Source organism: Mus caroli, chromosome 1 (genome assembly GCF_900094665.2).
Source record: "Mus caroli chromosome 1, CAROLI_EIJ_v1.1, whole genome shotgun sequence".
NCBI lineage: Eukaryota > Metazoa > Chordata > Mammalia > Rodentia > Muridae > Mus > Mus caroli.
In genome coordinates this window covers 50,674,061-50,700,158 of record NC_034570.1, presented here as the reverse complement: position 1 = coordinate 50,700,158, position 26,098 = coordinate 50,674,061, and the positions used below count along the sequence as shown (strand labels likewise).

The window sequence follows — 26,098 nt, the reverse complement described above, 5'->3', positions numbered from 1 at the left end:
CACTTTGTAGACCAGGCTGGCCTCGAACTCAGAAATCCGCCTGCCTCTGCCTCCCGAGTGCTGGGATTAAAGGCGTGTGCCACCACGCCCGGCGGAGGTGCAAGTGTTAAGAGCTCTTGTGTGTATGTGTGCATGTGTGCACATTAGACACTGAGTGTCTCCCTTCATGGCTCTCACCTTATTTTCTGAGACAGCGTCTCTCACTGAGTCTGGAGCTCACTGATCAGCTAAGCTGAAGGGCCACACGCTGAGGCCTCTGCCTGTCACAGTGCCCTGGCACTAGTGTTATAGACACACACACCACCGTGCCCAGCCTTTGTGAGTGGTAAGGCCTGCAAGGCAGGCACTCTCCTGACTGAGCCCCCCCCCCCCCCCCCCCCCCCATATCACTTAGGCTAGCCTTAGATTCACTGTATGGCCTAGGATGTCTGTGAACTTATTGGAATTATGGGCATTTGCCACCATGCTCAGCATGTGTAATTTATATATGATAACCATTTATATTAGGAGGTCGGTTTGATGAGTTTTGACAAATTTTATACTAGTGCAGCCACTAGCCTGAGCAAGCAAGCCCTTCCCAGTGAATTCTCTCGCCTGCTTGTTTCAATTCTGTTTCCATAGGTTAGTCTTGCTGCTCTTGGATTTGATATAAATGAAACCACACAACTATATTTGGTTGTGTCTGCCCACACTGTATAATGTGCCTTAAAAATTAAAAGGGGGTAAAGTACAGACACTCAGGGCAGGAAGAATGTCCCAGAGAATTGTCCCTGAAAGTTTTCAGGCTTCCTATTCTTCTGATTACCTTCATGGTCACGGCAACCAAAATGACTCATGGATTCTCCTCTGTGCCAATCAGAGAGCACAGCCGCTGCCATCCACTTCTAGTCTCTTATCAGAAGGTAGAAAACCTGCGCCAGTAGGATACAGTCAGCTGTGTTGAACTTGTGGGTGATCACAGCAATAGCTTTTCTAAAGGAAGTGGAAGCTGCACAATGATTTTCTTAGAAAGGTAGTAGATTGGACATATTCTGCAGTGTCCTTTTCATGTGGCAAATGTCAGAAAAGATAAAAGGAGGGAAGGAAGCAGCTCTGCCTGCTCCAGGGTGGTTGTCCAGGGGTCCTGCATGCTCATTTCGCATCTTCTCTGAGCTGAGCCGTATGCTGTGCACTTTTCATTGTCGTGAGAGGGAATGTTAGGGAAACTATCCCTCACAAAAAAAAACCAAAACCAAAAAAAAAAAAAAAAACATGGTGGGACTCAGGGCACCAGCTGCATTTGCAGCAGAGGAGAAAGCTGACTTAAGGAGCCAGAACTGGAGACATACGGCACCCTGAATGGGAGCCGCACTGCTTAGCTGGAGCCGAGTCCAGGCACTATTTATACNAAAAAAAAAAAAAAAAAAAAAAAAAAAAAAAAAAAAAAAAAAAAAAAAAAAAAAAACAACCCAGCTTTTCTTGGCAGGGGAAAGCTGACTTAAGGAGCCAGAACTGGAGACATACGGCACCCTGAATGGGAGCCGCACTGCTTAGCTGGAGCCGAGTCCAGGCACTATTTATACTGTAGCATATTCGGCAGCAGATTGTTAAGTCTTAATACTGAAACAGTGCATCATTTTAATATTTTTGTTCTGTTTCTTCCCTGTTTTCAAGCATTATGTCAGGCAGTACGTGTTCATTTATCTCACTTGGGACAGGACATGCCCTCAGCAGAGAGTTCAGCATAACCCTCTGAATTTTGCCCCACAGCTATGGAGCCATTTTGTGAACCTTTGGGTATACGGGTGTTCTCTCTCATCAGTGATAAAAATATATGTATTCTGAGCGAACAGTGTACTTAGACTCACCTGTATTGTCAAAAGGAAAAATAAAAATGCTATTTTTCTTTTATTTCTAAAACATAGCATTTTTATATGTGACATTTTCTGACATCCCATGGGGACCATCAGATTTTTCATAGCATGTAATAAAAGCTTTGTTACCCAGTGTCATTTGTGAAATGAGTTGTTATTTTTCTTCATCAAATTTCTGCATGCCCTGCGCTCTGGACCAGAGGGGCCCATAGAAGGAACGAATAAGTTAGCATTTCACCACAAACTGCCTGAGTGTCCCATGAATCTTCCTGAAGTAGAGCTCACGTCCAAAGTTGCTATTCTTTGCAGCCTAAGCTAGCACATCCAGGGTTACCACAGACACCAGGAAAAGAGCCCAGGAATATAAACAGAGAGGCAGCTGAAAGCGCCTTAGGTGACACCTGCAACCAGAAAGCCAGGGAACTCTGTTCCATGGGCTCCAAGTGCTGTACCCTAGGAATCGGACCCTATTCACAATAAGACTGGGTAGCCCACACAGCAGTCTTTTTTTTTTTTTTTTCAATCCAATTCAAAATCAAGTCTTAAATTTATATGAAGCTTGCTTATTTGGGGGTGGTGGTCTGGGAAATCAGTGGCCCTGTATATTTAGCATCAGTCTTAAGTTAGACTATGAAACAAGACGTTGGGGAAAGGAAATATCCGTATGGTTTTCTAAGTAATTTAAGACACAGGAAAACATAAAAGAACCAATTGTCCATGATTAAATCCCATCCTTTTCATTCCTTATCTCTCTTGTGTAGTTCACTAACCCAGTTGTCAGCCAGAAAGAAATAGCTCATTGCACTGGGTTGTAAATGCTCAGAGTGGGCGCTCAGTGTTGACTATTGAATGACCTTCTTGACATTGAACAAACTGGAAGGGTTTAATAAATAGCAGATATATGTTTACTGTGTTTTTCTTCCCCGTGCAGGAATAATCAAGCTAGGGAGGTGGAACCCTCTCCCCCTCAGTTATGTGACAGACGCCCCTGATGCGACTGTGGCCGACATGCTGCAAGATGTCTATCACGTTGTGACGCTGAAGATCCAATTACAAAGGTGGGGATTTCTGAAAGGGTGTCTCCGTTTTCTCTCAGGGGCTGCATGGACCGTCCATTCACTGTGGATATCAGCTTGGCTCCCTTAATTTCTAGACAGTGGGTAAAAGGAAGAGAGGGGGAGAGAGGAGTGGAGCTGGGGATGCCTCACCAGGCATCTTTATAGTCCACATTCCAACTGCTTTATGCTGTTTGCAGAGGCAGTGAACTGCTCACTCAGGGGCTGCCTGATAAATCATTAAAAATCTCCAGGGCAGGCGAAGGCTCTCCACAGCCTTCTGAGGCTTCTCTTGGCTTTCTCAGGAGCTTAAGGCATAACATCTGAAGCATTGGATCCCTCTGCTGTCTTCTGGTTTGTCTGCTGAGGGGACGATTTTGTTTAGAGATGTCTTTCTTTTTGTGGTGGTCAGTCGGTGAAAGCCTATGGCCTCTAGGGGGACCTCCCAATGTCTAGGGATTTGCTATAGCCTTCTTATCATAAAGTGTCTGCAAGTTGTGTCTTAAGCAATGTTGTCCTTCAATGTAAGGATTTTAAATAATGATCTTCTTTTGGAGAATTTTTACTTTAATAGGGACTGACCAAACCCACCCTTTGCTAGCAATTCTTCAGGGCCTTTCTCAAAAGTTATTCTGTGACTGATAAAGAGTCCTGTCTATATTCCTCTGGGGAAGGTGAGCCTTCACACTTGATGTTGGTGGAATACCCATAATGAGTTTTGGCTAGGGAAGACCATCACCACAGTACTGTGTCACTTCTGGGGTCCACTGGAGACTGCAGAAGCAGCAGCTTGCTCTCCTTCCCTTTCTTGGGAAGCTTCTAGATGGGACACTGACAGAGGACACAGAAGCCACACAGCACTTGCTGTGTGGTCCTGGGCAGCCAGGGCCATGCTTGAGGGCCTCATGTCACTCACCCTCCCTCTGTTTTGCAGTTGTTCAAAGTTGGAAGACTTGCCTGCGGAGCAATGGAACCACGCCACTGTCCGCAATGCCTTAAAGGAACTGCTCAAAGAAATGAACCAGAGCACATTAGCCAAAGAATGCCCTCTCTCCCAGGTCAGTGCCTCCTACAGGGTCTTCTCTGTGTCTTCTCTGCAGATACACTGCACTGCTGAAGCCCTGGTCTGAGAATGAAGGTTGTCATTTCCAGAAAATCTTTCTAATGGCTTTTAATCAGTTGAGAATGCATGAGACATTTTTGAAGCACAGTCACCAACTTCCCCATTGTGTAGATAGGTCATGGTGATAGAGGGAGTCACTTAAGTTTCATGTTGAAACCTCTTCTGCTGGTTAAGTGGCAGGTGAGGCCTTGTACCAGACCTCTAGTTCCAAAGTCCACATTCCAAGTGGTTGCCTTTCTTCACCAGCAGGAGGGATTGACCATGCTCAGTCATACATCTTGGTATGTAGGTAATTCTTTGCTGTTTCACTGTTAGAGATTGATCTTTACTATATTTATATATGGTATATAATATACACATTATATATAATATACATAATAAACATTATATATAATGTTTGTGGAAGTTTTTTGGTTTTAAAATAAAGTTACCACACAAAAATGCCTCATTAGAAACAATGACGATTCACTTTTGTGTGGTCAGAGACTAAAAGAGACTGTGAACATAAGAAACAAGCACTCCAGGGAAGGTACTAAAGCTAAGTCATATTCGGTTTCGCTGCAGGAGCTTGGCTTTATATAAAGGTTTCAGTGGATAGTATATGTTTTCTTGAACATCGCAATGGCCTATCATTTAAAAAAGAAACCCTGAAGACAGAAGAGAAATGTGGAGAGGTCCATAAAAAGGCAGCAATTGCAGACCATGTTTAAGGGGAAGTCATGATTTAGCTGTTCTGTCTGACCAGATGCTAGCGAAGTATAGGTTGTTGTGTGTCTGTATTTATTTACTTTTATTTCACCTCTCCAAGCATGCATAAATCGGAATAGCCACTCTTGTCCCCTGATGCCTTTGTGAGTAACCACATCTACAAAAGCAGCCTGAATGTGTCACAAATACAGCATCTGGTGTCTCATTTACTCTCTGCTGGCTTTTGACTACAAAACTTCAGTCCTTGAGAGTTTTGATCATTTGCCTCAGCAGAGCTTGCTCACTCTTAGCACAGCATAGGCTCTTATGCGGGTCAAGAGGGCTGAGTCACAGCCAGCCTTAGTGACAGAAGTGGAAGGGAGGACACATAACTCTAAAGCCATGCACCTTCCACTGTTCCTGGAGTCTTGATAGAAGTTTGGGTTTTTGTGGTAAAATATCTGAAAGAAGGTTAGTCTTTTAACCCTTTAAAGTCTGCAGGTGAGTAGTATAGTGTCCATTCTTGATGCTGTATAACCACCACCCATCTCTTTACAACTTCTGTCGCCCTACACAGGGTCTATAACCCCTGAGTGATGCTCCAGTCTTTTCTCTCATTAGGCTGTGCTAACCTCCTTTCTCACACAAGTGGGACTACAAGAAGATAGTAGAGGCCACTAGTGACACTGCATGAATTTTATGCGACAAATAATACCTCTAAAACAATCTTTACCTTTACTGTTCTAAAAGTATCATTATAATCTTGAGTTTAGTGTGTTCTGAAAGTGAGCAAAGAGTAGTCATGGCCACCCCCTGCCCGCCACTTGCATTTGCAGAGTACAGAGAGAAGCCAGGAACCACAATCCTGTCCCCCAGGATATTCCCACGAGTGCAGTGGTTGCCAGTCACCACTTTTAAATTCTCTCTCATAGCAGATGCATTATGTATCTGCATCTTGCCTGCTCTGAGAATCACATGGCTTGTCACACAGATCTATCCCACTAAGTTTATCCAGTCATTTTATCTTTCATTTTGGAGGAAAGGGGGGCTCTCAGGCCTTAGTCTCTCTGCATTTTCTTAATAAATCATCCCATGAGTGAGTGGAGGTGTCAGCCTTTGCTTGTTTCCTGCTGTTACTCTGTCTTTGTTTCAGACAAGATCCCTGGCTGCCCTGGAACATGAGGTGCTCATCCTGCTGTCAGCCCTTGAGTGTTGGCATTACAGATGGGTACTACTCGCCAGCCTCTTATTAGCTTTTAGAATGCCTCTAGGTTCCTTCCTTTTTCTGGAATTCTAAATCCTTTGACTGACTCATGAGAGACTAGAGGTCATCACTTTTTGTTTAGGAGACAAGGTCACACGTTGTAACCTTGACTGGCTTGGGACTTGCTTCATAGAGATCAGACTAGCTTTGAACTTACGGAGTTCTAAGTGCTCGTTCATGGGCATGTGTCACAAACAAAGTTCATGTATCTCAGGCTGTCTTCAAACTTTCAATGTGACAGAGGCCAGCCTTCATTACAGTTTTTTTTTTATCTCTGTTTGTTACATGGGTATTACATATGTGAACCCCCACCCCCACCCCACCCCAATTATTATCATTATTTTGTTCCCTTGTTTCTTATTTTGTCTGCAAACAGTTGAAGATTATGATAGAGGTAGTAGGGAACATTTTCTTCTATTTGTTAGTTAGATTCTCCCCTTAAGAAACTGAGGACCAGTGAGAGGGTTCAGTGGTAAAGGTACCTGTCACCCAGCTTGAAGGCCTGACTTAGACCCTGGGATCCACATAACGGAAGGAAAGAACTGGATTCCAGGAGTGGTTTTCTAACCTCCACATCCAAACTGTTGCATGTGCCTCTACACAAGCTAAATAACGAAATACAAATGTAATTAAAAATCTACATGAAGAAAAGTGGAGTCTGTGTGTGGGAGGCAGCCCGTGAGCAGGGGCTAGCTCATGCTGGCCTGCAGCGGTTCCTGAGCGGAGCTTCCCAGTGTAGCTAACTTTGGTCAATGAGTTTTCTCATTGTCAATCTCTAAGCTGTCATTTTGGAAATCAGACCATAGTTATAATCAGGTGTGACACAATGTCACCTGGGCAACTTAAAAAAAAATCAATCAAACAATTGAGTTTAAAATTTATCCCAAGAATCTAAAAGCAAACTTATTTTTAGACATGGCAATCTAGCTAAAATAAGTATAGTTGGTTATGTGTCCCTTAATGATAGAGATTCATCTTGAGAAATGAGATGATTCCATCAGAATCACGTGAACATACAGAGCATGCATGCAGAAATGTAGATGGGGAGGTCTGTCACTCAGTGACCTTCTGGTGCAATTGAGAGTTGTAGATGTGAGGGATGTACAAAGGTGCTATTGAGACAGCATGGCATATGGCTTTCCAGTAAACTTCACTATGTAAGAGAACATACTCTTAAAAAGGAGGAAGAAACAATAGAGCATTTACATAAATCAATACCAAAGATATCTGTGATTGTCAGGCATTGTATATTAATATATAGTTGTGTGTGCTATAGTTTTTTTTTTTTTATGACTGGCAATGTAGTAGATTTGTTTACCAGAGTATGCCTGAAAAACACAGCAATAACACATTTTGTTACAATGTTATGTCAAGGGGAGATTGGTGTTTTTCAGTTCTATTATATATAGTCTTTCAGGACCATTGTTGTGTGTGCTCACTCTCCCCGAGTAAAGAACCCTTCCACAGCACATCGTTGTGTGTTCAATACAGCAAGGAGAATGATATATAGTAGTGTCAGAATGGAAGGTGGGAAGGACTTTAATCAATATGCATCCCATTCTGCCTTCACTGTCTCACCTGGTTTAAGTTGTTATCGACAGGCTGTGGGAATACCAATAGCTTGGCAGTAGACTGGTTGCTTGACATGGAAAGCTCCAAGCTGGATCACCAGTACCACAAAAAGGACCAGGTGATAACCGATGAGAAGATATACCCTGTGCCTGTGATATTAAATTGTTAAAATGGCTTTAGAGCGGGTTGCATGGTACACGCCCATCCTGTGTGTCTCGGGACCCCTGGAAAGTATTGGTTTTCATAGAAGCAGAAGTTGCATGTGCTGGATCTGTGTTAGCTCCTCCCACCTTTGCACATCGCTAGCAAAGTGTGGAATTTCTAAAGTACTGGTGGTACCACCACAGTAAGATCTTGTAGTACATTCCAGGATCTCATGATTCAGGCTCAAGGCACCATAAGACTCTTATCTCCTTTAAGTTTAGTGGATTCTCATGTTAAAAATGGGATGATTCCATGCACCATGGCCTTTGCTGTACGTTATTTTCAAAAGATCCCTGTGCTTCTAAGTTGTCATGAATGTGCATGAAGACTTTCCTGTACAACTACTGAGTGTGCTCTGTGCAGAGAGTTAAGATGAATAACTGTATCACAAACTCAATCAGTTCTTTCTCATAGTTAAAAGTTGTCATTACCCAAGGCATGTCTATTTTTGCTACCCAATTCCTTGGCTTAGTTCATGATTGAAATCTTTTCTGTGTTCTGAAGCAGTAGAGACACTCATGTGTAATAATCTGGGGAAGAGAGTTTGACCGAGGCTGGTGCCCAGCCTCCCCCCTTTTAAAGCAGATGCATGAAATGTGGGCCCTGGTGGTAGAGGATACCTTCTCCTTGCCTTCTCGCAGAGGCTCAAGATGGCCTGTGCAGCACCACAGAACTGGTAGCTTGAACAGGGTCCAGAGAATGGCTAGAGATGGAGGGAGGAAGGGAGGGATTGTCTGGGACCAGAGTGTTGTGGGTTACAGCCTCACCTCTGGACCTGGAAGAGTTAAAGGACAGCTCTAGAAAGTCCTTGGATGCTTTCTAGACTAGCTTCCAAAAGGAAGTCTGACTTTGACTTGTGCTGTGGCTGTCTATCCTGTGCCTTCCCAGAAGACAACACTCATCGCAAGCTAAGGAGATGGCGAGCAAGCATGTTTGCGAGTTCACACCCCAGTGTGGCTGTGGCAGCTTTTATTAGGTAGCTTCCATGTCAGAACTTCTATTATTATGACATTTCAGTTTGGCATTTCAGAATTTCATCCCTGTCCCTTCATGTGTTAAATTTCAATGACTCAGACATCCCACATCAGAACTATGTGAGACACGAAGAAGAAGAGGAAAAAGGGACCGGAGATGGCAGCTTGTCACTTTCCTCAAGGTCCCACTGTCTAGGAAGAGCAAATGCATCTCAGACCAGAGAGGGAGCTAGTGCAACCTGCTGCTGCACAGTTTTATTTGGTTACAAAGCAGATCTTGCCAAGGCAGATCCTCGAAGGGTGGTAGGCAAGACGTCATAAGTCTTAGGAGACACTTGGATGTCAGTGGGTTTTTACATTTTCAGTGTTGTGTTCAGACCCAAGAGAGTGAGGAGCTCTCTCTACTATCTTACCTCAGAGGGGGAAATGTCCTTTGGTGTGATCAGCTGGGTGAGGCTAGCCATCTGCTGTGTGGAAAAGGCCAAGGAGGTTTCTGTGCGTTGAATTGGGAATCCCTTTCCCCATATGTGCCTAGTGATGAAACAAAGAATCAAGCCTGACGTTTTAAATGTGGGTCTGTCTGCTGGGGCTTGAAGTCCCCTGCTGTGTTGCTTACTTCGGTTCCTTGTCATCCTCTTTATCTGTGCTGTGTTATAGAAATGTCATTAGAAGCTCTCAGCTTTCCTGAGTTCCTCCATGTCTGCATGTCTGAATGACTTTTTCTTTTCTTTTCTTTTCTTTTCTTTTCTTTTCTTTTTTTTTTTTTTTTTTTTTTTTTTTTTTTTTTTTTTTGAGACAGGTGAGACTTATTTATAGGCACAATCTCAAACCTTATGCAGGTCATTAGGAACACTTAGCTTAAGTGTTCATGCCCACTCTCTGTTACACAACATTTATAGAAATCAAGTGTCCATATGAAACAGACATGTGTAATGTCAGTCAGTTCAGGTATGAGTGGGTCCAGCGGTTTGGATCCGACATACCATAGAGTCAGGAAGTATCTCTCTGTAGGACATCTAAGTCAAGATGTGCACTTACAATGTCAAATCCCCAGTGCAGAATCAGCCTATGCCCACTTGCTTCTTTTCCTAACCTTGGGAACAAACAGATCTGAGGCCAGAGGGGAAGAAGCACCACAGCAGTTGTGAATGTAAGTGCTCAGGAAGGTTTAGCTTTAATTCGGTTTTTTTTTTTTTTGGTTGAAACACAGTAGAAGTGTTAGGTTTGGTTTCCCCTGCTCGAAAATAGCACTGTTAAGTTTCTCATTTGGTGAATTTTCACACAAGTGATAATCACACGTTTCTATAAATTATATTAATTTAACTTATTTCCCTAAACGTTGTACTGCAGTGTGTAGCACGGATGTTCTCAGATTCTTGGCTGTGTAAGCTTGTTGCAGTTGGAAGAGGAACAGAGACATCTGAGAAGCATTATCTGGATGCTGGTGCTGGAGCATCTGATGTCACCTTGTGCTCTGGCTCAGCAGCCTTGGACGTCCCTCCTTCTGCATTTAGTCTGTGTGCCCTGACCTCGTTGTCTTTGACAGTACTCTAGGACTGGCCTTTGTTTTAGAAAGCATCATTATTATACAAGTATACTTAAGCGATAGTGAACTCCAGCCACCCTGTTTTGTTATTAAATCATTTCGTTTGCAGAGGAGTCATAGCTTTGAGTTTAAAAGACAAAGAAAACCTGTATGGGCTGTGTGCAGTGTATCTCTTCTGGTCGCTAAAATGAGATATTCTTGTATATGAAAGCTAATTCATCTCTCCCTTCTTTCCAGAGTATGATTTCATCCATTGTAAATAGCACATACTATGCCAATGTGTCAGCAACCAAGTGCCAGGAGTTTGGGAGATGGTACAAAAAGTATAAGAAGATAAAAGGTAATCTTGGATTGTTTTTTGTTTTTAAAACTATGTATAAATTCTCAGGTAATGAGTTATTATTTCTTTGCTAATTGTATATATACATACATATGTACGTACGTATTTTTGAAGGTAAGATTCTAAATATTTTTATTGTAAAATTCAACCTTTAATTTAGGAAGAGTTGTAAATAAGTATAAGGACCACAAAAACAATTCTTTGCATAATTTATCAACTTTGTGATTTCTCCAGTAGTTCCCTATAAAGGCCAAAATCCATTAGGATGGAAATTTAAAAGTTTTATTCCATGTTACATAACACCTAGGATTTGACTACTGATTAACAAGTTGGAATGAGCACTGAAGCATCAGGAAAGCTTTGGTTAGAAACAGTGTTGTGGTGTGTTTGTTTAATAGAGACAAACCCTGAATAGTATACCAACCCAGTTTCTGGCAAGTTTGAACTCAGGTCTGGTCTTCAACTTACTAATTACATGAACTTGGTCAAATTACTTAATTTCATCAAGATTCGATATCTTCATCTAAAGTTTAGAAATGAAAGTATATAGGTCAGTAGTTCTGAACCTTCCTAATGCTACCACCCTTTAATACAGTTCCTCACGTTGCGGTGACCCCCAACCATAAGATTATTTTCATTGCTATCTTATAACTATAATCTTGCTACTATTATGAATCATAATATAAATATCTGATACATAGGATATCTGGTCAACCTACAGATTAAGAACCATTGGTCTAGATCCTTTAGAAGCTGTGAGGACTAAACAAGATAATATTGACACAGAATTACTTCTGAATAACTAGTAGTTAAGATATACTACTACTACAATAGTACTAGTACTACTAAATATTAGTAGGACCAGAAGTTATATATTACATATGAAATTATATGAAAACAGTTCTTATACATAACAAGTTAGATGCTATTTAGATCAGCTAGCCATTTATATGAGTGTTGTTTTATCTTTGCAAAGGTGTTAACATAAAAGTCCTTTTATTTCTGTCTGATTTTAGGCAGATGTCCTAGTCTTTGAGGAGATTTGGGGTAATTTTTGTAACACTGATGTTTTGAGAACTGCTCTAGTCTATAGTTTGCAAGACTGTGACGCTGTCCATCTGACTTTACGGTGGTGTTCACAGTCTTGTCAACAACTCACTGCCCTCATTCAAGGGCCACGTGATGATCTGCTGGGTAGGTAGAAGTGAAGGATGAATTCTGTTTTATTACTTGCAGGCTTCCTGGGGGAGACAGGCTATGTATCAAAGCAATACTTCTGGCTATTGAGTGTCTGAGAGCTTGTTTACAAGATTGCCCTTGAGCAAATGAGCTTGTGGATTCATCAGCCGCACAAGTTAGGTCAAGAAAAGGGGAGAGCATTTTATGCTAAATATACGATGGAAAAGGAAGTAAAAATCTTGAGCTATCCAGAAGTGAAGTGTGCTGCAAACTGAGTTAAAATTGATTTCTTTTTAACATATTCTCAAATTCTTTAAGTCCTTTTTATTCTGGTAGGGTATTTGTTTTTCAATATTAATACTTACTCCCATGTAAGAGAAGGTAAATAACTCCTCATCACATGATGTGATGGTGTGGCTCAGAAGGCTTTCTTTTCTTTAAGTGTCGTCTACGAGTTTTCTTTTTGAAACTGGATTGTTAAAATGCTTGAACATACCATGTTTGACTAAAAAAAAAAAATCAAAAGAATCATGCAGCTTCAAGATTGTTTACTGATCACATTTACCTGCTGTTGTGAGTAAAAAGAAGCGAGTGTGTTCTTTTATATGCTGGACTGTAATTATTCCAGCTTCAGGAAACCTGGGAACTATTGAAGTCACAACCAGTGTGTGTGTGTGTGTGTGTGTGTGTGTGTGTTGTCTGCTCTTTCAGAGACTAGATTCTTTAAGCTGTATTTTTCAAGATAGTAAATGCACAGTTAAATCTTTAAGTGCCATAAAAGCAGATCAAGGCCTTGACTTCATTCAGTAGGTCAAGGATCTACACCTGAAGAAGCTGTCAGACACTGTGTACACATATTCAAAGAGCTAGTCATTGCTTCTAGAAAGTGTGTGTATCTCTGTGTGTGTGTGTCAGTAGGAGGAAAAAAAGGGAAGGTTAAGGTTTATGTGAAGTAAACACAAGCTGCCATCAAGCAGTTCAAGTGGTGTTGATTCATCAGCCCAGGAAGTGGGAGGAACAACAGAGAATGCATGGCAGGTATAATGCTGTGCAGAAAACCAACACCAAGGAGAGTGTGTTTTGTTAACTTTCTACCCTCAGGAAACAGAAGTGTTGGGCCTAGCTGGTTCTTTTCATGTGATAGAGGCTTCTTGCTAAGGATGGGCATTGCAGGAGATTCCTGTCTAGATCCACTTCTCATGGAAGCATCATGGTTTGCTTTCTAACATTTGCTGGTGACCATGCCTTTTCAAAATGTACAGAAGTAATGATATTCAAATCTGGAAGTCTGTAGCAACTGGAGCAAACTGGTACCTTCGCCTGCTTCCTGAGAAGGCAGAAGTCTGAGAGGCACTTACCTCCTGGTCAAGTCACGGAGTCACCAGTATACATCTACCATGGCCTATGTTAACTGCGGAAGGAAATTTGCAGCCAGCTTACCAATGTCCTAAACAAAATGCAGGCTCCATCCTTAAATATGTTTCCTATTATCTGCTAATGTCTGTTTTAATAAAACAGTGGGAACTAAATGGTTGCTTCTTAATCAAAACCATGATTTCCTAAACATAAGCTATGTGATTCTGTTACAAATTGCCACATCTAGATCTCCCAGGTCAATTCTTTTTTTCTATTCTCATAGAAATAAATAAACAGTAAAATAATTATATACTCTAAAGATCAAAGCAAAATAAGATTCAAACCTGGCAAAAGTAAGAGTCTACTGGAAAGATTAAAAAAAAGAGAGAGAAAGATCAGATGGCAAATTCTATAGTTAATACTTAAATAAATATAAGAAAAAGGAACAATCAATAATTTGATATCATTAAAAACAGATGTAAAAACTATAGACAAATGGACTTGTCTAACTTTTGAAGTAAACATTTTAATGTGCATTTTTTGAATTTGTTGTTGCTGTATCTAAACTATTTACACATACTCTTTAAAAAGTCCTAAATTGGTTTGGCTTAGCTTGTTGACTTTATTTTCCCCAGTGATCACAGAAGACCTTGCTCTGTTTACCTTTTTGCTTCAATTTCAAAGACAATCAAGGTTGACAGGGACATATTTGAGTTAACATTACCATTACTTTAGGAGCAATGAGGAAACAGTTTGTATACTCTGGTTTCAATGTCCTACTGAGAACCTCGTCCCTGGACTTTCTGCTCCTAAGGAACATGGGGTGGTGGGTGGCATATTAGGTTGTCTGTACCTCTTTTTAAAACTTGCCATTCAGCTCACCCTGTCTAGGCTAGATTTTCAAGAGCACTCAACTCCTCTGTGCAAGGAACATGGTGTACTTTTATCCAAAAGGAAAGCAAACAGCCATCCAGTGTTTAGGTGTTATATTAGTGTAGGCAGAGAGAGAATCCATAGCCACCTAGATGTGTTTGGGTTCCTGTATAATCATTTTCAAGGCTTGGGCATTTACTCATGGATAGCATCTTTGTAGTTGTTTTGTAAAAAATTAGCCTTTAATCAAACTGTTTTTTGTAAGAACTCCAGATATGAACTTACCCCATATTTTTCATGAAGCCAAGTGGCAGTTGTATTTGCGGTGCAGCCGATTCCGTTCTCACACACTCACAGGGCGCATAGGAAAGGTAAGGAAGTGGGCCGAGTGAGGCACTCACATTGGTTCTGTGTTGGATCCTTGATTAGTGAATTCAAATAGCTTCATATCTAAAATATTGTTACTAAAACCTCAAATTAACTATCTTTGCTGGAATTCATCTCAAATATTTAATGTGTCTCAAGAAGTGAGGGGTCATTTAAAGTTCATACAAATACTGGTGGCTATTACAAAATTATTTATGTTATAGAATAATACCACCAGAATGAATGGACCAAACCAAACCCTGCATTTTGGTTAGGGTCAAAATCATCCCCATCACTTTCCTGAATCATTGCTTAAAACACTCTTGATTGCTAGTTTTCTTAATTTTATTTGTTTATTTGAGTCTGTTTAGAAAAATATTGCAAAGCTGGGAGAAAAGATTTTTAAAACCAGTGTTACTTCCTTGAGTCTGGTTGATTCTAGTAATCAGTATTTTATCTGACCCCGTCTAATCTACTCTTGCAAGATCAAACGTCCAGGCCAGCAAGCAGATAGTAAACAAAGCATGTGAAGGGTTTCAGTAAACACAAAGATTAGATGTTGAATGAAAATTAAACTCTTTGAACTAGTCCTCTGTACTAAAGTGGTTAAGTGGGTTGTGATTAAAAGAAATAAGTAATTATGATCATTATAGCCGAAATGATATAATGTTACCACATTTAAAGCACCTCTTGTACCCAGAAATGATTGTGTCATTTACAGAGTGGTGCCTCAGAGTTGAATAGAGAAATCAGTGCCTCCTGACCTGGTTCTTTAAGGCGCCCCTTGCTTCGCCACCGTGGTATCGGCGGTCAGGACAATGCCTTTAATCAACTCTCTGTCCTCCTGCCTCTGCTGCTGTGTAGCTCTGATGAGGTGAAAGGAACTTAGTTTTGTCTACCTGATTCTTCTGAGTTATAAAAAGGAATTTGCTTTCACCTTCAGGCCTAAATGAAGGAACCTTTCAAGGAAGCCTATATTATCCCTTTTTGAAAGTAATGCCAACATCAAGCCCTTTGAATTTTAGGGAAATATTGGATCCGGGAGACTAGAAGCAGCACTCATACAACCAGCCATCTCTATCTTGCTGGTTTCCAGGCTTCTCAAAGAGCCTTGTGCACCTTTGCTGCGGCCATTGCTGATGTGTATGTCTCAGGCACCTTGGCTGCTTGCTGGTCCAATCAGCAGTATATGGTAGTGACAGGAAACAGAAGAATGGTGTGTGAGAGTGTTCTGGGTGCTTGGCCCTCATCAGCTAATTCCTTCCTTGGACCTTTTGAGGCTCATTTTAGCTATGCTGGTAGTTGCTTACTTTTGGCTTGGATGTATTTATTCATGAGTGTTTAAAGAACTATAAATAATTGTTCTTAATAACAGAATTGGAGTAAAAGAAACAAACTTTTCTCCTATTTAATTCCATTTAAAATGTATTTTTAAAAAGATAGATTTCTGTTTCTTTAGCTACCAATTTTCTATCCATCCATCCATCCATCCATCCATCCATCCTGGAATAGTTACAATCTGACAAACTAAGCTCCTGGTTCCTAAAAGTTTGTAATATATACAAAGCAGTTACTAGTACAACATGTGTTTTAACATTTGAAAATGAACTAGAACATCTCTCTTCTATAGCTGGAAGGATTCTAATGGTAGGACTATCACAGGGACCATTACATAGGTCTTCTGTGCCCAAAAGAAAGAGATTTTAAAAAGAAACAAAGAATTGCAGTCATAACTAGATAAATGATGTGAATAAACCAATATTTTATGAATGCTTGCCGCAGTCCCTCTGCAATGGTGATGTCCACAAGAAACATCCATAATATGTAAGATATGGTTTCTCCTTCTATGCGTGTTGCCTCAGACTGGCCATGGAAGCAGCCCTTGAAATCTGTCTGGACCTATACAGTCATGGTAGGAGCTAATGCAGTGGGAATACAGAGAAAGGTCCTGCTCTTTGCCTGCTGAGTGAGTCTTCATTTGCAGAAAGCAGGAATAGGGGAGGTGGAACATGGGTGTGAGAACCCATGGTTTTTCAGGGAGAAGGAAGGCCATCTTAGGCCTGCATATGATGAGGACAGAGCAGGAGGAATGAAGTGGTGTAAGGAGCATGGCATGTTTAGAATTGTTCCCTGTGTCTAAAATGGCAGCCTATTCATCATGACTTCATAATGGCTAGGACTTCGGTCATCCTGTCAGCTTGCTGCCAGTATAACAAGAACCAAAGATAATGAATGAGCCTATAAAGAGAAGTTCCTGTCTTGGCTCACAGTTTTGTGGGTTTCAAGTCAAGATAGTTTGCTCTATCAGTGACACATCAGCTGTAGTCATTGCGGGGGTATGTGGCATCATACTTCCCACTCTGCCAGGAAGTGAGGAAGATAGAAAGGGGCAGGGGTTTGGGGAAACACCTCGATGATCTGAAGACCTCCTGCGAGGCTCTACTTCCTGAAGCTCTGCCTTCCTTATAGCACTGCTTTAGGGAACCAGTACTCATGCCTTTGAGAACATTGGAGATTCAAGCTGAGGCAGTCCATGAACAAGAAGAGAGTAAGTAGCTGGAATGGCACTGCATTGGGGTGGTGTCAGACACTGGTGATGACAGAATTTTGGGGGCCGTTTATTATGGATGGCATTTGTCTATAACTTGGGCATTATGGCTAAGAACATAGAGCTCACATATTATGGGACTTTGGAAGTCCAGATGTCACAGTTTGAGGAGCCACAGAAGGTTTTCCAGCAAAAGTGTAATATAATAAAAATGGTTTTAAAATTCTTCCAGAGAGCTGGATATGGCGAGTCAGGCCTAAAGTTCTGCCAGGTGTGTGCATGTCAGGAAGGAGAGTGTGAGGATGTGAGGTGGAGGCATGGCCCACTCACCTGGAAGTAACTGGATTATACTGAATCTCTAATAGTAATCTATGGATATGAAGGTAACAAGAGGCATGACACCTGGGGTTTGTGGGGCAATGGTGAGAAAGACAGGAAGCCACCAACCTGAGTGGCAGAGCATCAGTAAGGCATGGCAAGAGTAGATAGCACTCTGGGAAAAGAAAGAGGAATTAGGTCATCATCTAAGCTTCAGAACTTAGTGGCTCTTGGTGTATTTCATGGAAATAGGAAATCCTGACTGGAGAGAAACTTGTTGATCATTTAGAAGACAAAAATTAGGTAGCTAGAAATGTCAGTGACCCAATGAACTATGGACAGAGAGAATAATTAGTCAAGACTTTTTTTTTTTTTTTTTTTGGACTTGATAGCTCAAGTGGAACCACAGGAAGAAGAGGAGGAGGAGCCACCTTCTTCCTCCTCCTCTTCCTCCTCCTCCTGCTCCTTCTTCTTCTTCTCCTCCTTCTCTTCCTCCTCCTCCTCCTCCTGCTCCTCCTCCCCTTCCTTCTCCTCCTCCTCCTGCTTCTTCTTCTCCTCCTCCTCTACTTCCTCCTCTTCTTCTTTCTCTTCCTCCCCCTCCTTCTTTTCTTTAGTCATTTTTTATCTTTTAAAAGGATAATATAATTTCATTTCCTCCCTTCCCTGTCTTCTCTCCAGCCTCTACCATGAACCTGCTCTTGACATTTCTCAAGCCAGCATGTGAGAATCAGAGACCTGCTTTGATTTCTTGATCAATTGCACAAGATTGCTGCCTAACCAGGTTATTCCTCAGGGGATTCACAAGGTCAAAAATAGAGATGCACTTGCTGGAAGCTCTTACCTACAGGTGCTCTGTGAGATGTCCTTGCTGAAGTCTCACTGCCTGGCAAGGGATGGTTCTTCAGCCTGCTACTTGCTCTACTGCTGTTGACCTTTGCTCTGCCTTTTGCAAGAACTCGACTTTTTCTGAATCCCTAAAGGAATTTCCATGAATCTAGAGCAGTGGTTCTCAACCTTCCTTAATGCTGTGACCCATAACACAGTTCTTGTTGTGGTGATTCCCAACTATAAATTTGTTTTTGTTGTTACCTCATAACTATAATTTTGATACTGTTATAAATCTTAATATAAATATCTGATATCCAACCCCCAAAGGTGTTCCAGCCCACAAGTTGAGAACCACTAATGTAGAGTTATCTCTGGAGTATAGGTCCTAGATTCTGGTTTATCCTTCTTCTAGGGGGAAAAAAAAAACCTCTTTGAAAAAACATGCAGCCAAAGGAGAAGGTTTAAATGAAAATTTTAAATGATGAAAATTTTGTTTAATTCATACAGCTAATATCCTTAGAAAGCTAATACTCTATTAAAATAATCCTTTCCTTTCCCATTAATTAGTTATTGAACTAGAGAGTTAATAATCGCCAATTCTTCTGAAAAGAATAATTACAACTTTACTGACTATAAATTGGGAATTGTTCACACAAAGAAAAATACCTCTTTGAAGTTTTTTTTTTTTTTTTTTTATAGCTAGTTTAGTATTTTTCCAAAAAGTAATGGTTTATAACATTTATGCTTCATACAATCAGGGAGACAGATCTTTTGAAAAGAACGGATCAGGAGTGATTATCTCCTTTAACTTTTCCCAATAGGTTGAATTAAAGAATTAACATGTATGGAGTGCTAAATGGATGAGGCAGGCTCTAAATATTACTGTTAAGTTTCTGCAAGTATGGCTTTTTTTTTTTTTTGCATCATATGCTGAATTTACTTTAAAATTATAGCCTAGATTTGAAAGCAAGAGTGTGGGCATCATTAGATGTAAGGGGGGGGGGGAGAGAGAGAGAGAAAAAGAAATGATGTTATCAAACTACTTGGAGCCAGGGCAATTGTGTCACCAGAGAGTTGGACTGTGGGGCAGTTAAGTGAACAGTGGTCACTTTTTCCATGGAACTTAATAGATCCTGTGAGCTTTCATTGCCAAGGAAACAGAGGTGTCCATATCCGAGTTGCTTTATAGTGGATGCCTGTGTTCTATAGATCTTAATATGATGGGGAAAGGAAGCTGATAATAAGTGGAAAAATCCACCTAAGGAACCCAGTCATATGATATTATCATAGCCCCGGCTGGTACTCCTCACTTGTGGGGCTGTTTTATTGGGAGTTAACAAGTTGGCTCTGAATATCTTGCTTTAGGCAGAGACTTTGCAGGCAAATTCCCAACCCAGAGACAAAGTCTCTGTAACAAATTTAGAGAAAGAAAAAAATCTGTAGGTTTGGTAGACATAAGAGACTTAGCGTCCCTACGCCCACATGCCTCTGCCATTTGGCTCTTACAGTCTCCTAAATCTTTTCTTTAATTATATTTAGTGAACTCTAGTTATTTGTTTCAATGGTGTGGGACTTATATCCGATAGATGCAGGCCTCGTTGTGTCTGTGTTGAATTAACAGAAACTGACTTTCAAATAATCCATTGACTTTTATTTACAGTTATTGACCAGAAGACAATAAATCAGAAATACTTCATAGGTGGGAATGTTCAATATAGTCCCATGGGATGCTGTTTTACTTTGTTATGTTTACATTTTAAAGAACTACATACAGCAAAAGACTTCAGGGAGACAATGGAGTTGTTAATGTATATTCCAGTTCAGAGAGAGGAGCCAAAATAAATACTGGATTTAACCATATGTAATTACCATTTTGGAGGGCCAAAACGGTTGAATGATTGCCCACTTCATGACAGTCAGCCCGACATGAATTCACTCTGATTGCTTGGGACCTTAAGGTATTTGTTAACATGTCATGTATGTGCAACACATTTAATTTACTCTTGGCTATTCCAACTAAACCTTCACCTTCTACATACAAAATTTACCAATGGTACTCAACTTTTTTTTTTTTTTTCTCCCTGGGTCACTCACATCTCTCATTGGGTGGATGGCATTCTAAGTTGATGTCATTTATATTGGAACAAAGCTCTTTTGACTACAAGAAAAATAAAATAAGGGGGTTATAATCATGGATTTTTCTTTACTATTAGTGAGCAGATGAATTGCCAATGAAAATAGATATTGAAAGGAGATTTTATTTTTAAATAGAAAGACACTTTCAGTCATAGGCTGGTATTCTAAGCATTTATGTACCAAGTGGTTAATTTATCCAAAGCAAAAGAAGAGATGGATTTTTTTTTTTTAAATTCAAAATCATTTGGTACTGTATATCTAAGGACTGGCATGATTCTTGGTACACAATAATCAATAAGTATTTTTATCTGAACTGAAACAAACAAGAAAACATAAATAACTATTCATTAGAGATTAGCGATTAGCTGATTCAGCTATTGTTCCACCTTTTTTTTTTTTTTTTTTTGAGACAGGATTTCTCTGTGTAATAGCCCTGGTTGTTCTGTACTCACTTTGTAGATCAGGCTGGCTTTAAACTCAGAGAATATCAAGTGTGCTGGAATTAAAGGTGTGTGTGCCCAGCCTACTTTGGATTTTCTGAGTTTCACCTTCATAAATGAACTGTTTATATCTGGGTCACACAGTAGTGGGAATTAAACAACAGGGTTGAGATCTGGATTATGCCATAGCTATAGTATAGATGGCAGGCTCGCCTCAGCTATGATGTACATGGCAGCCTTGCTGGTACCTGAGATACTAACACATTTTTCAAGAGTTGCCTTGGCTTTACAGATAAGAGAATTTCTGTGCCTAAGGCATCTTGTTTCTGAATGAAACTTATTAAAGAACCAGCAAGATGGCTCAGTGGCTAAGGGCACTTGCTGCCAATCTTGAGAATCTGAGATTAGTCTCCAGGACCCACGTGGTACAAGAAGAGAACTGACTCCTGCAGGTTGTCCTTTGACTTCCACATGCATGCCTTGCTGTCCTCCAAGTCAATAAATAAATCTCACAATTCAAAGAAAAAGAGAAGTCCATCAAAGCCACTTGTGCGAAACATTGAGGCAATGAGCCCCATCACTTCAAGTTAAGCAAAGAAGGTGGGGGGAGGGAACCCAACACAACGAACTCACTTTTATTGCCTACATGATTTTTAAATTTTACTTAATATGTTAGAACCAATAGCTCCTATTTGGAATATTTTCTGTATCTGAAAGCTATTTGACCTTGAACACATTTTCTAACTTAGTTTTTTAACAAGGTCATTATCTACAATATTGCCATTGGGGTTTGGCATGATGAATCAGAGAACTTGGGATAAAGGTTTAGATGGTGCTTGCTAACGCTATCTTTCTCTGTTTTATAACTCAGGCTCTGGGTAGCAATTTAAAATGATTGATTTGGTTGGCAGTGCCTCTACCGGGATGCCCAAAGCAAACCTAAACCCGTGCCTGTCTTACCTCTCTAGGACCACTTGCAGAGAGTGATGGGGTCTAAGAAGCATTGAGAAGTTCTGTTTATCTCTCTATTTGTTCCCCCATATTCTTTTACCCAGGGTTTCCAAATGAGGTCCTGGGGAATTCTAGAGTGTTATCTTATTAAGGAATCCATTAGCACTCACTCATGGTAATCTGTTTACATTTGCATAAGCATCTTAGTGGCTTAAAAATCCACAAGCCAGGGATTCTGGAAGTTTCTCAATGCAAAGTCTTTTACCCAGTTTGCTGCTTTTCACCCATTATAATAACTGTGGATGGATTCCAGGGATGATTTCACAAAGCAACTGTGTTAGATCTGCATTAAAATACTGGTCAAGTTTTGGTCTCATATTCGTGGTAACCCTTCTGCCTCAGCCTTCTGAGTGCTGGGATTGCAGGTGTAAATCACCATGTTGAGAGAATTAGAGTATCTATAATTTCCTTCCTAGTCTACTAAAAAGGAAAAAACAAAACAAAACAAAACAAACCTAAACTCAAGCCATTGGCCAGTTACTTTAGAGAATACTCCAGGGTGCCATCCTTCCATCTGTTGGTTGGTACAAATATAGCATATATACAAGTCAAGCAGGTTTATTGCTTCTCATTTGAAGATTTGAATCTTACATGTATTTATATTGGATTTCTGTGAAATTTATTGCTTTAAAAGTTTACATTTATCCTTGTGTGCATGGGTGTGCATGTGGAAATTGGAGGACAGTGTGCTGTCAATCATTTCTCTTCTACCATATGGACCCAGGGGACTGAACTCACATTGTCAGGCTCAGAGGTAGGCACCCTCATCCACTGAGCCTTCCTACCAGCCCTATAAATTTGGTCATATAATTGTGGGTTTTATCATTTTATCCAATGTCTGTCTTTCACCTTCCCATTCAAAGGTTTGAGTATGAACTCCTCTGTTAAGAGATGGGGTCTTTTGCTGTGCAGCTAGCTTTGCTATATAGCTAGCATGACCCTGAACTTCTGTTCTTCATATTCCCACTTTCCAAGGGCTTGGATTACAGGTGTGCACTGCCACCACTCCCAGCTCGGTGTATGAATGATTAATGCTCATTTGGAGAAACTGAGTGCTAATGCATGTGTCATGATTCCATTTGATAGTGAGTTAAAGTAAAGGAATAATTTTCAAAATTGATATGCTGTGATACAGTTATAACACACAAGAATGACAGAGGTTCTTTAGGTAATCTTTCAGGAAACAGAAGACATTGGTTAGCATGTCCTAATTTTTAAAAATGTGGACTAAGAAGGTTTATGTGTTAATCACAATTATATAAATATTTTCTGAAATTTATATTAATTTAACAAAAATTTTAATAGTATTATACTTCTAAATTTTACTCCCAGAATTTTGAGATAAAAGTTTTCTTACGATAAGAATGAGTATAGGCCTGGAAAAATGGCTCAGAGCCTACTATGAACACTGGCTGTTCTGCTGGAGGACCCAGGTTTGATTCCTAGCACCCATATAGTAACTAACAATGGTCTGAAACTCCAGTTTTCAGTCATCCAAAGTCCAATTCTGGCCTTTGCAGGCACCAAGCATTCATAATGTACACAGAGATAAATGCAGGTAAAACACTCATATACATAAAATAAAAATAAATAAGCCTTTTAAAAAAACAGAATTAGGTCCATGGAATCTTCTATTTGTTGAGGTACTCCAGCCAATAATATTTATACATACATAAACATATATATGTGTGTGTGTGTATACATACATACATATACCATATAGTATATGTGTGTGTGTATATATATATATATATATATATATATATATATATATANTATATATATATATATATATATATGTATAGTATGTATATATGTATATATACACATATATATGTATATTCTGCTTGAATATAGCTTTTAAACACCAGGTTCAATCAATGTTTCTTCATAATATAATTATCATTGAAAATAAAACTATTGGGAAACTTTGGATGTTTACATAAATTTAAAATATAATTAAAGTTCAGTAAAAATCATAGCTTTTCTCTTAAGGATTAGTGAAAAATGGAATCTAGCAATCAGCAAATTCAAGCACAGATTATATGACATCATCATTGTATACTCATACTAAGATACTTCAAAGCAGAGATGACATGGCATATTGGTTCTCAAGCTTAGGCTACTTAGAAATCATTAGAATCTTGACACACACGAGAACCCTAAGAGATTCTGACTCAGTACCCATAACTGTTTCTAAACATCTTTCAGTGTGCCATGCATACCAAAGGATCTCAGTTGGAATATCTGCTGACTCACAGACCTGGACTGTGTGTAGGTGTTGGGGGGCATTAGCTCAAACAGCCTTCATCACCCTGGTTCATGGCAGGAGACAATCATTTTAGATATGAAAAGTTCTGGCACAGGAAAGTGGTCACACACCTGCCAATTGCTGTGTGTGTGAATAGGATTCAATTGAGTAGGATTCAGTCCTGGCCTGTGGCTTTGAAGTCTCTGTTGAGAACCATGATAACACACCACAGTCACAACATCTGGAAAGATTTTATGTAAAATTTCAATAAAATGATTCAGGTGCCAGAATATTGGCATATAAGCACTTGTGCTCTCCCTTCTCCCTCTCCATATATATGTATGTACATATACACACACATGTATATATTCTATATGCATAATCTGTATGTAAATATTTTCTAATAATCTATTATATACTTTAACCCTATCATATAGCCAGAAAACTATTTGTTGATGTCCCTCTGCCAATTAAAAGTGGACTTCATGCTTGGCAATCATGGTGCATGCCTTTAATCCCGGAGTTCAAAGCCAGCCTGAAGCCAGCCTGGTCTACAGAACCAGTTCCAGGACAGCCAGGGCTGCACCGAGAAACCCTGTCTTGAAAGGAAAAGTGGGGAATAAAGGCCAATTCCTGGCTATGTTCTCTGGCTCTATGGTGCGGTTGCTCGGAGTAAAGCCGTACCTGGGGGACTGATGTCTGCTCATAGTATGGATAAGCTCTGAGGAGAGCATGTCATCCTGTGCCCTGAGGTGGACATCAGCACTGAGGACTTTCTAAGGCTTCTGCAGGCATGGGCTGTAACACTGTTAAATGATGTTCACTTGCACTGGCCCCTGCTCTGCAGTTCTTCTCTGGGACCGCAGGGCTCTCAGAAACCGGAGGACCTCTGGTCTGATTCCTAACCTAGAAGGCTTTTGGCCATGCCTTCCTGGGGCCTGTGGGAGTGAGGAAAAGCCTTGCAGGAAAGAGACACAAAGGCCTTTGGCCTTCTGTGCAGCAGTTCTCAAGTCTGATCATGCCTGGGACTTCGCAGCCACTTTACTCTCCAGCACTTCTCTGCTGTACCTGGGCTCCACACTGCCTGTGCGCACTGTGGACGTTGGTGCCGCTCCAATTTCAAATCTTAGAAGCATTTGTGTTTTAATGGCTCCGGAGTGTTTTGTGTTTTGAATGCATTCACCACTGTCAGAGGCCACATTGCTTTCTGTCCTCGCTTCCTTCAGGGTTTCTGCTCTCCTGATGAGCTTCACAAGAACTCCCTGAACCTTATAGGCAAAACAGCGTTGTTCAGTCAGTTTAAGACAAACATGAAGTAAATAGGCAGAAATGAAGGATGCAGTCTGAATTAAAATCCCTTAGAAAGGGGGTGGAAGGAAAGAAAAAAAAAAAATGGGAAGACAGGAAAGAAGCAAAGATGTGGGGAAGGAATGAGAGAGGAAAAGAAATGACTTTTTTGCATGTACTTACATAGCATGCAAGAGGCCCAGGGTTGCATCCCCAGGAAGCCGCCATCCCTTTCCCACTCTGAAAAATGAAAGTAGCTCATGGAAATAAGCAAAACACTCTTCAAAAGAGAACAGTCTATGCCAAGTCACTGCTTCCACTGCATGCATCCCTGGTTGATGGTGGTAGAAGAGACTGCTGATGTGCATTTGACTCTCATCTTGTAGCTTTTGATCTTTAGAGGTAAAGAACGTGGATTTTATTGATAAAGCTGTCAGGAGCTGATAAACACAAGAGTATCTTTAGTAATTGACAGAATTAAGATAGAAAAAAACCCCCAGATGTTTTGTTTGTCTTTTATTGTATTTTGAAAATGAAGCTAATTGCCAACAAATAGAGATCCGAAGTCATCGGGTAAAAATAAGTAGTCTTCATAAAAGTCAGAAAAAAAAGAGGAAAACACCCAACTTGCATCTTGGATAGATTTTCTGCCCCTCTGCAGCAACCCTTCCCTGGTTATCCATGGCCAGTACTGATGTATTATCCTCATTACTGGATAAATGACACTGAAACATTATTATTATTTCTTCTTCTTCTTCTTCTTCTTCTTCTTCTTCTTCTTCTTCTTCTTCTTCTTCTTCTTCTTCTTCTTCTTCTTCTCCTTCTCCTTCTCCTTCTCCTTCTCCTTCTCCTTCTCCTTCTCCTTCTCCTTCTCCTTCTCTTTCTCC

At 40.4% G+C, this 26,098-nt stretch overlaps 1 protein-coding gene across 4 annotated transcripts in view; it reads left to right on the top strand.

Annotated features, from left to right (window-relative positions):
• Nucleotides 1-26,098, top strand: part of Satb2 (SATB homeobox 2) — a 176,298-nt gene that overhangs the window by 73,191 nt on the left and 77,009 nt on the right. For all 4 annotated transcript variants that reach the window (XM_021161899.2, XM_029481375.1, XM_021161889.2 and 1 more), the window contains exons 4-6: nt 2,785-2,911; nt 3,843-3,966; nt 10,516-10,618. In XM_021161899.2, the coding sequence (XP_021017558.1) occupies nt 2,785-2,911; nt 3,843-3,966; nt 10,516-10,618 (354 nt within the window). The remainder of the gene's footprint in view (nt 1-2,784; nt 2,912-3,842; nt 3,967-10,515; nt 10,619-26,098) is intronic.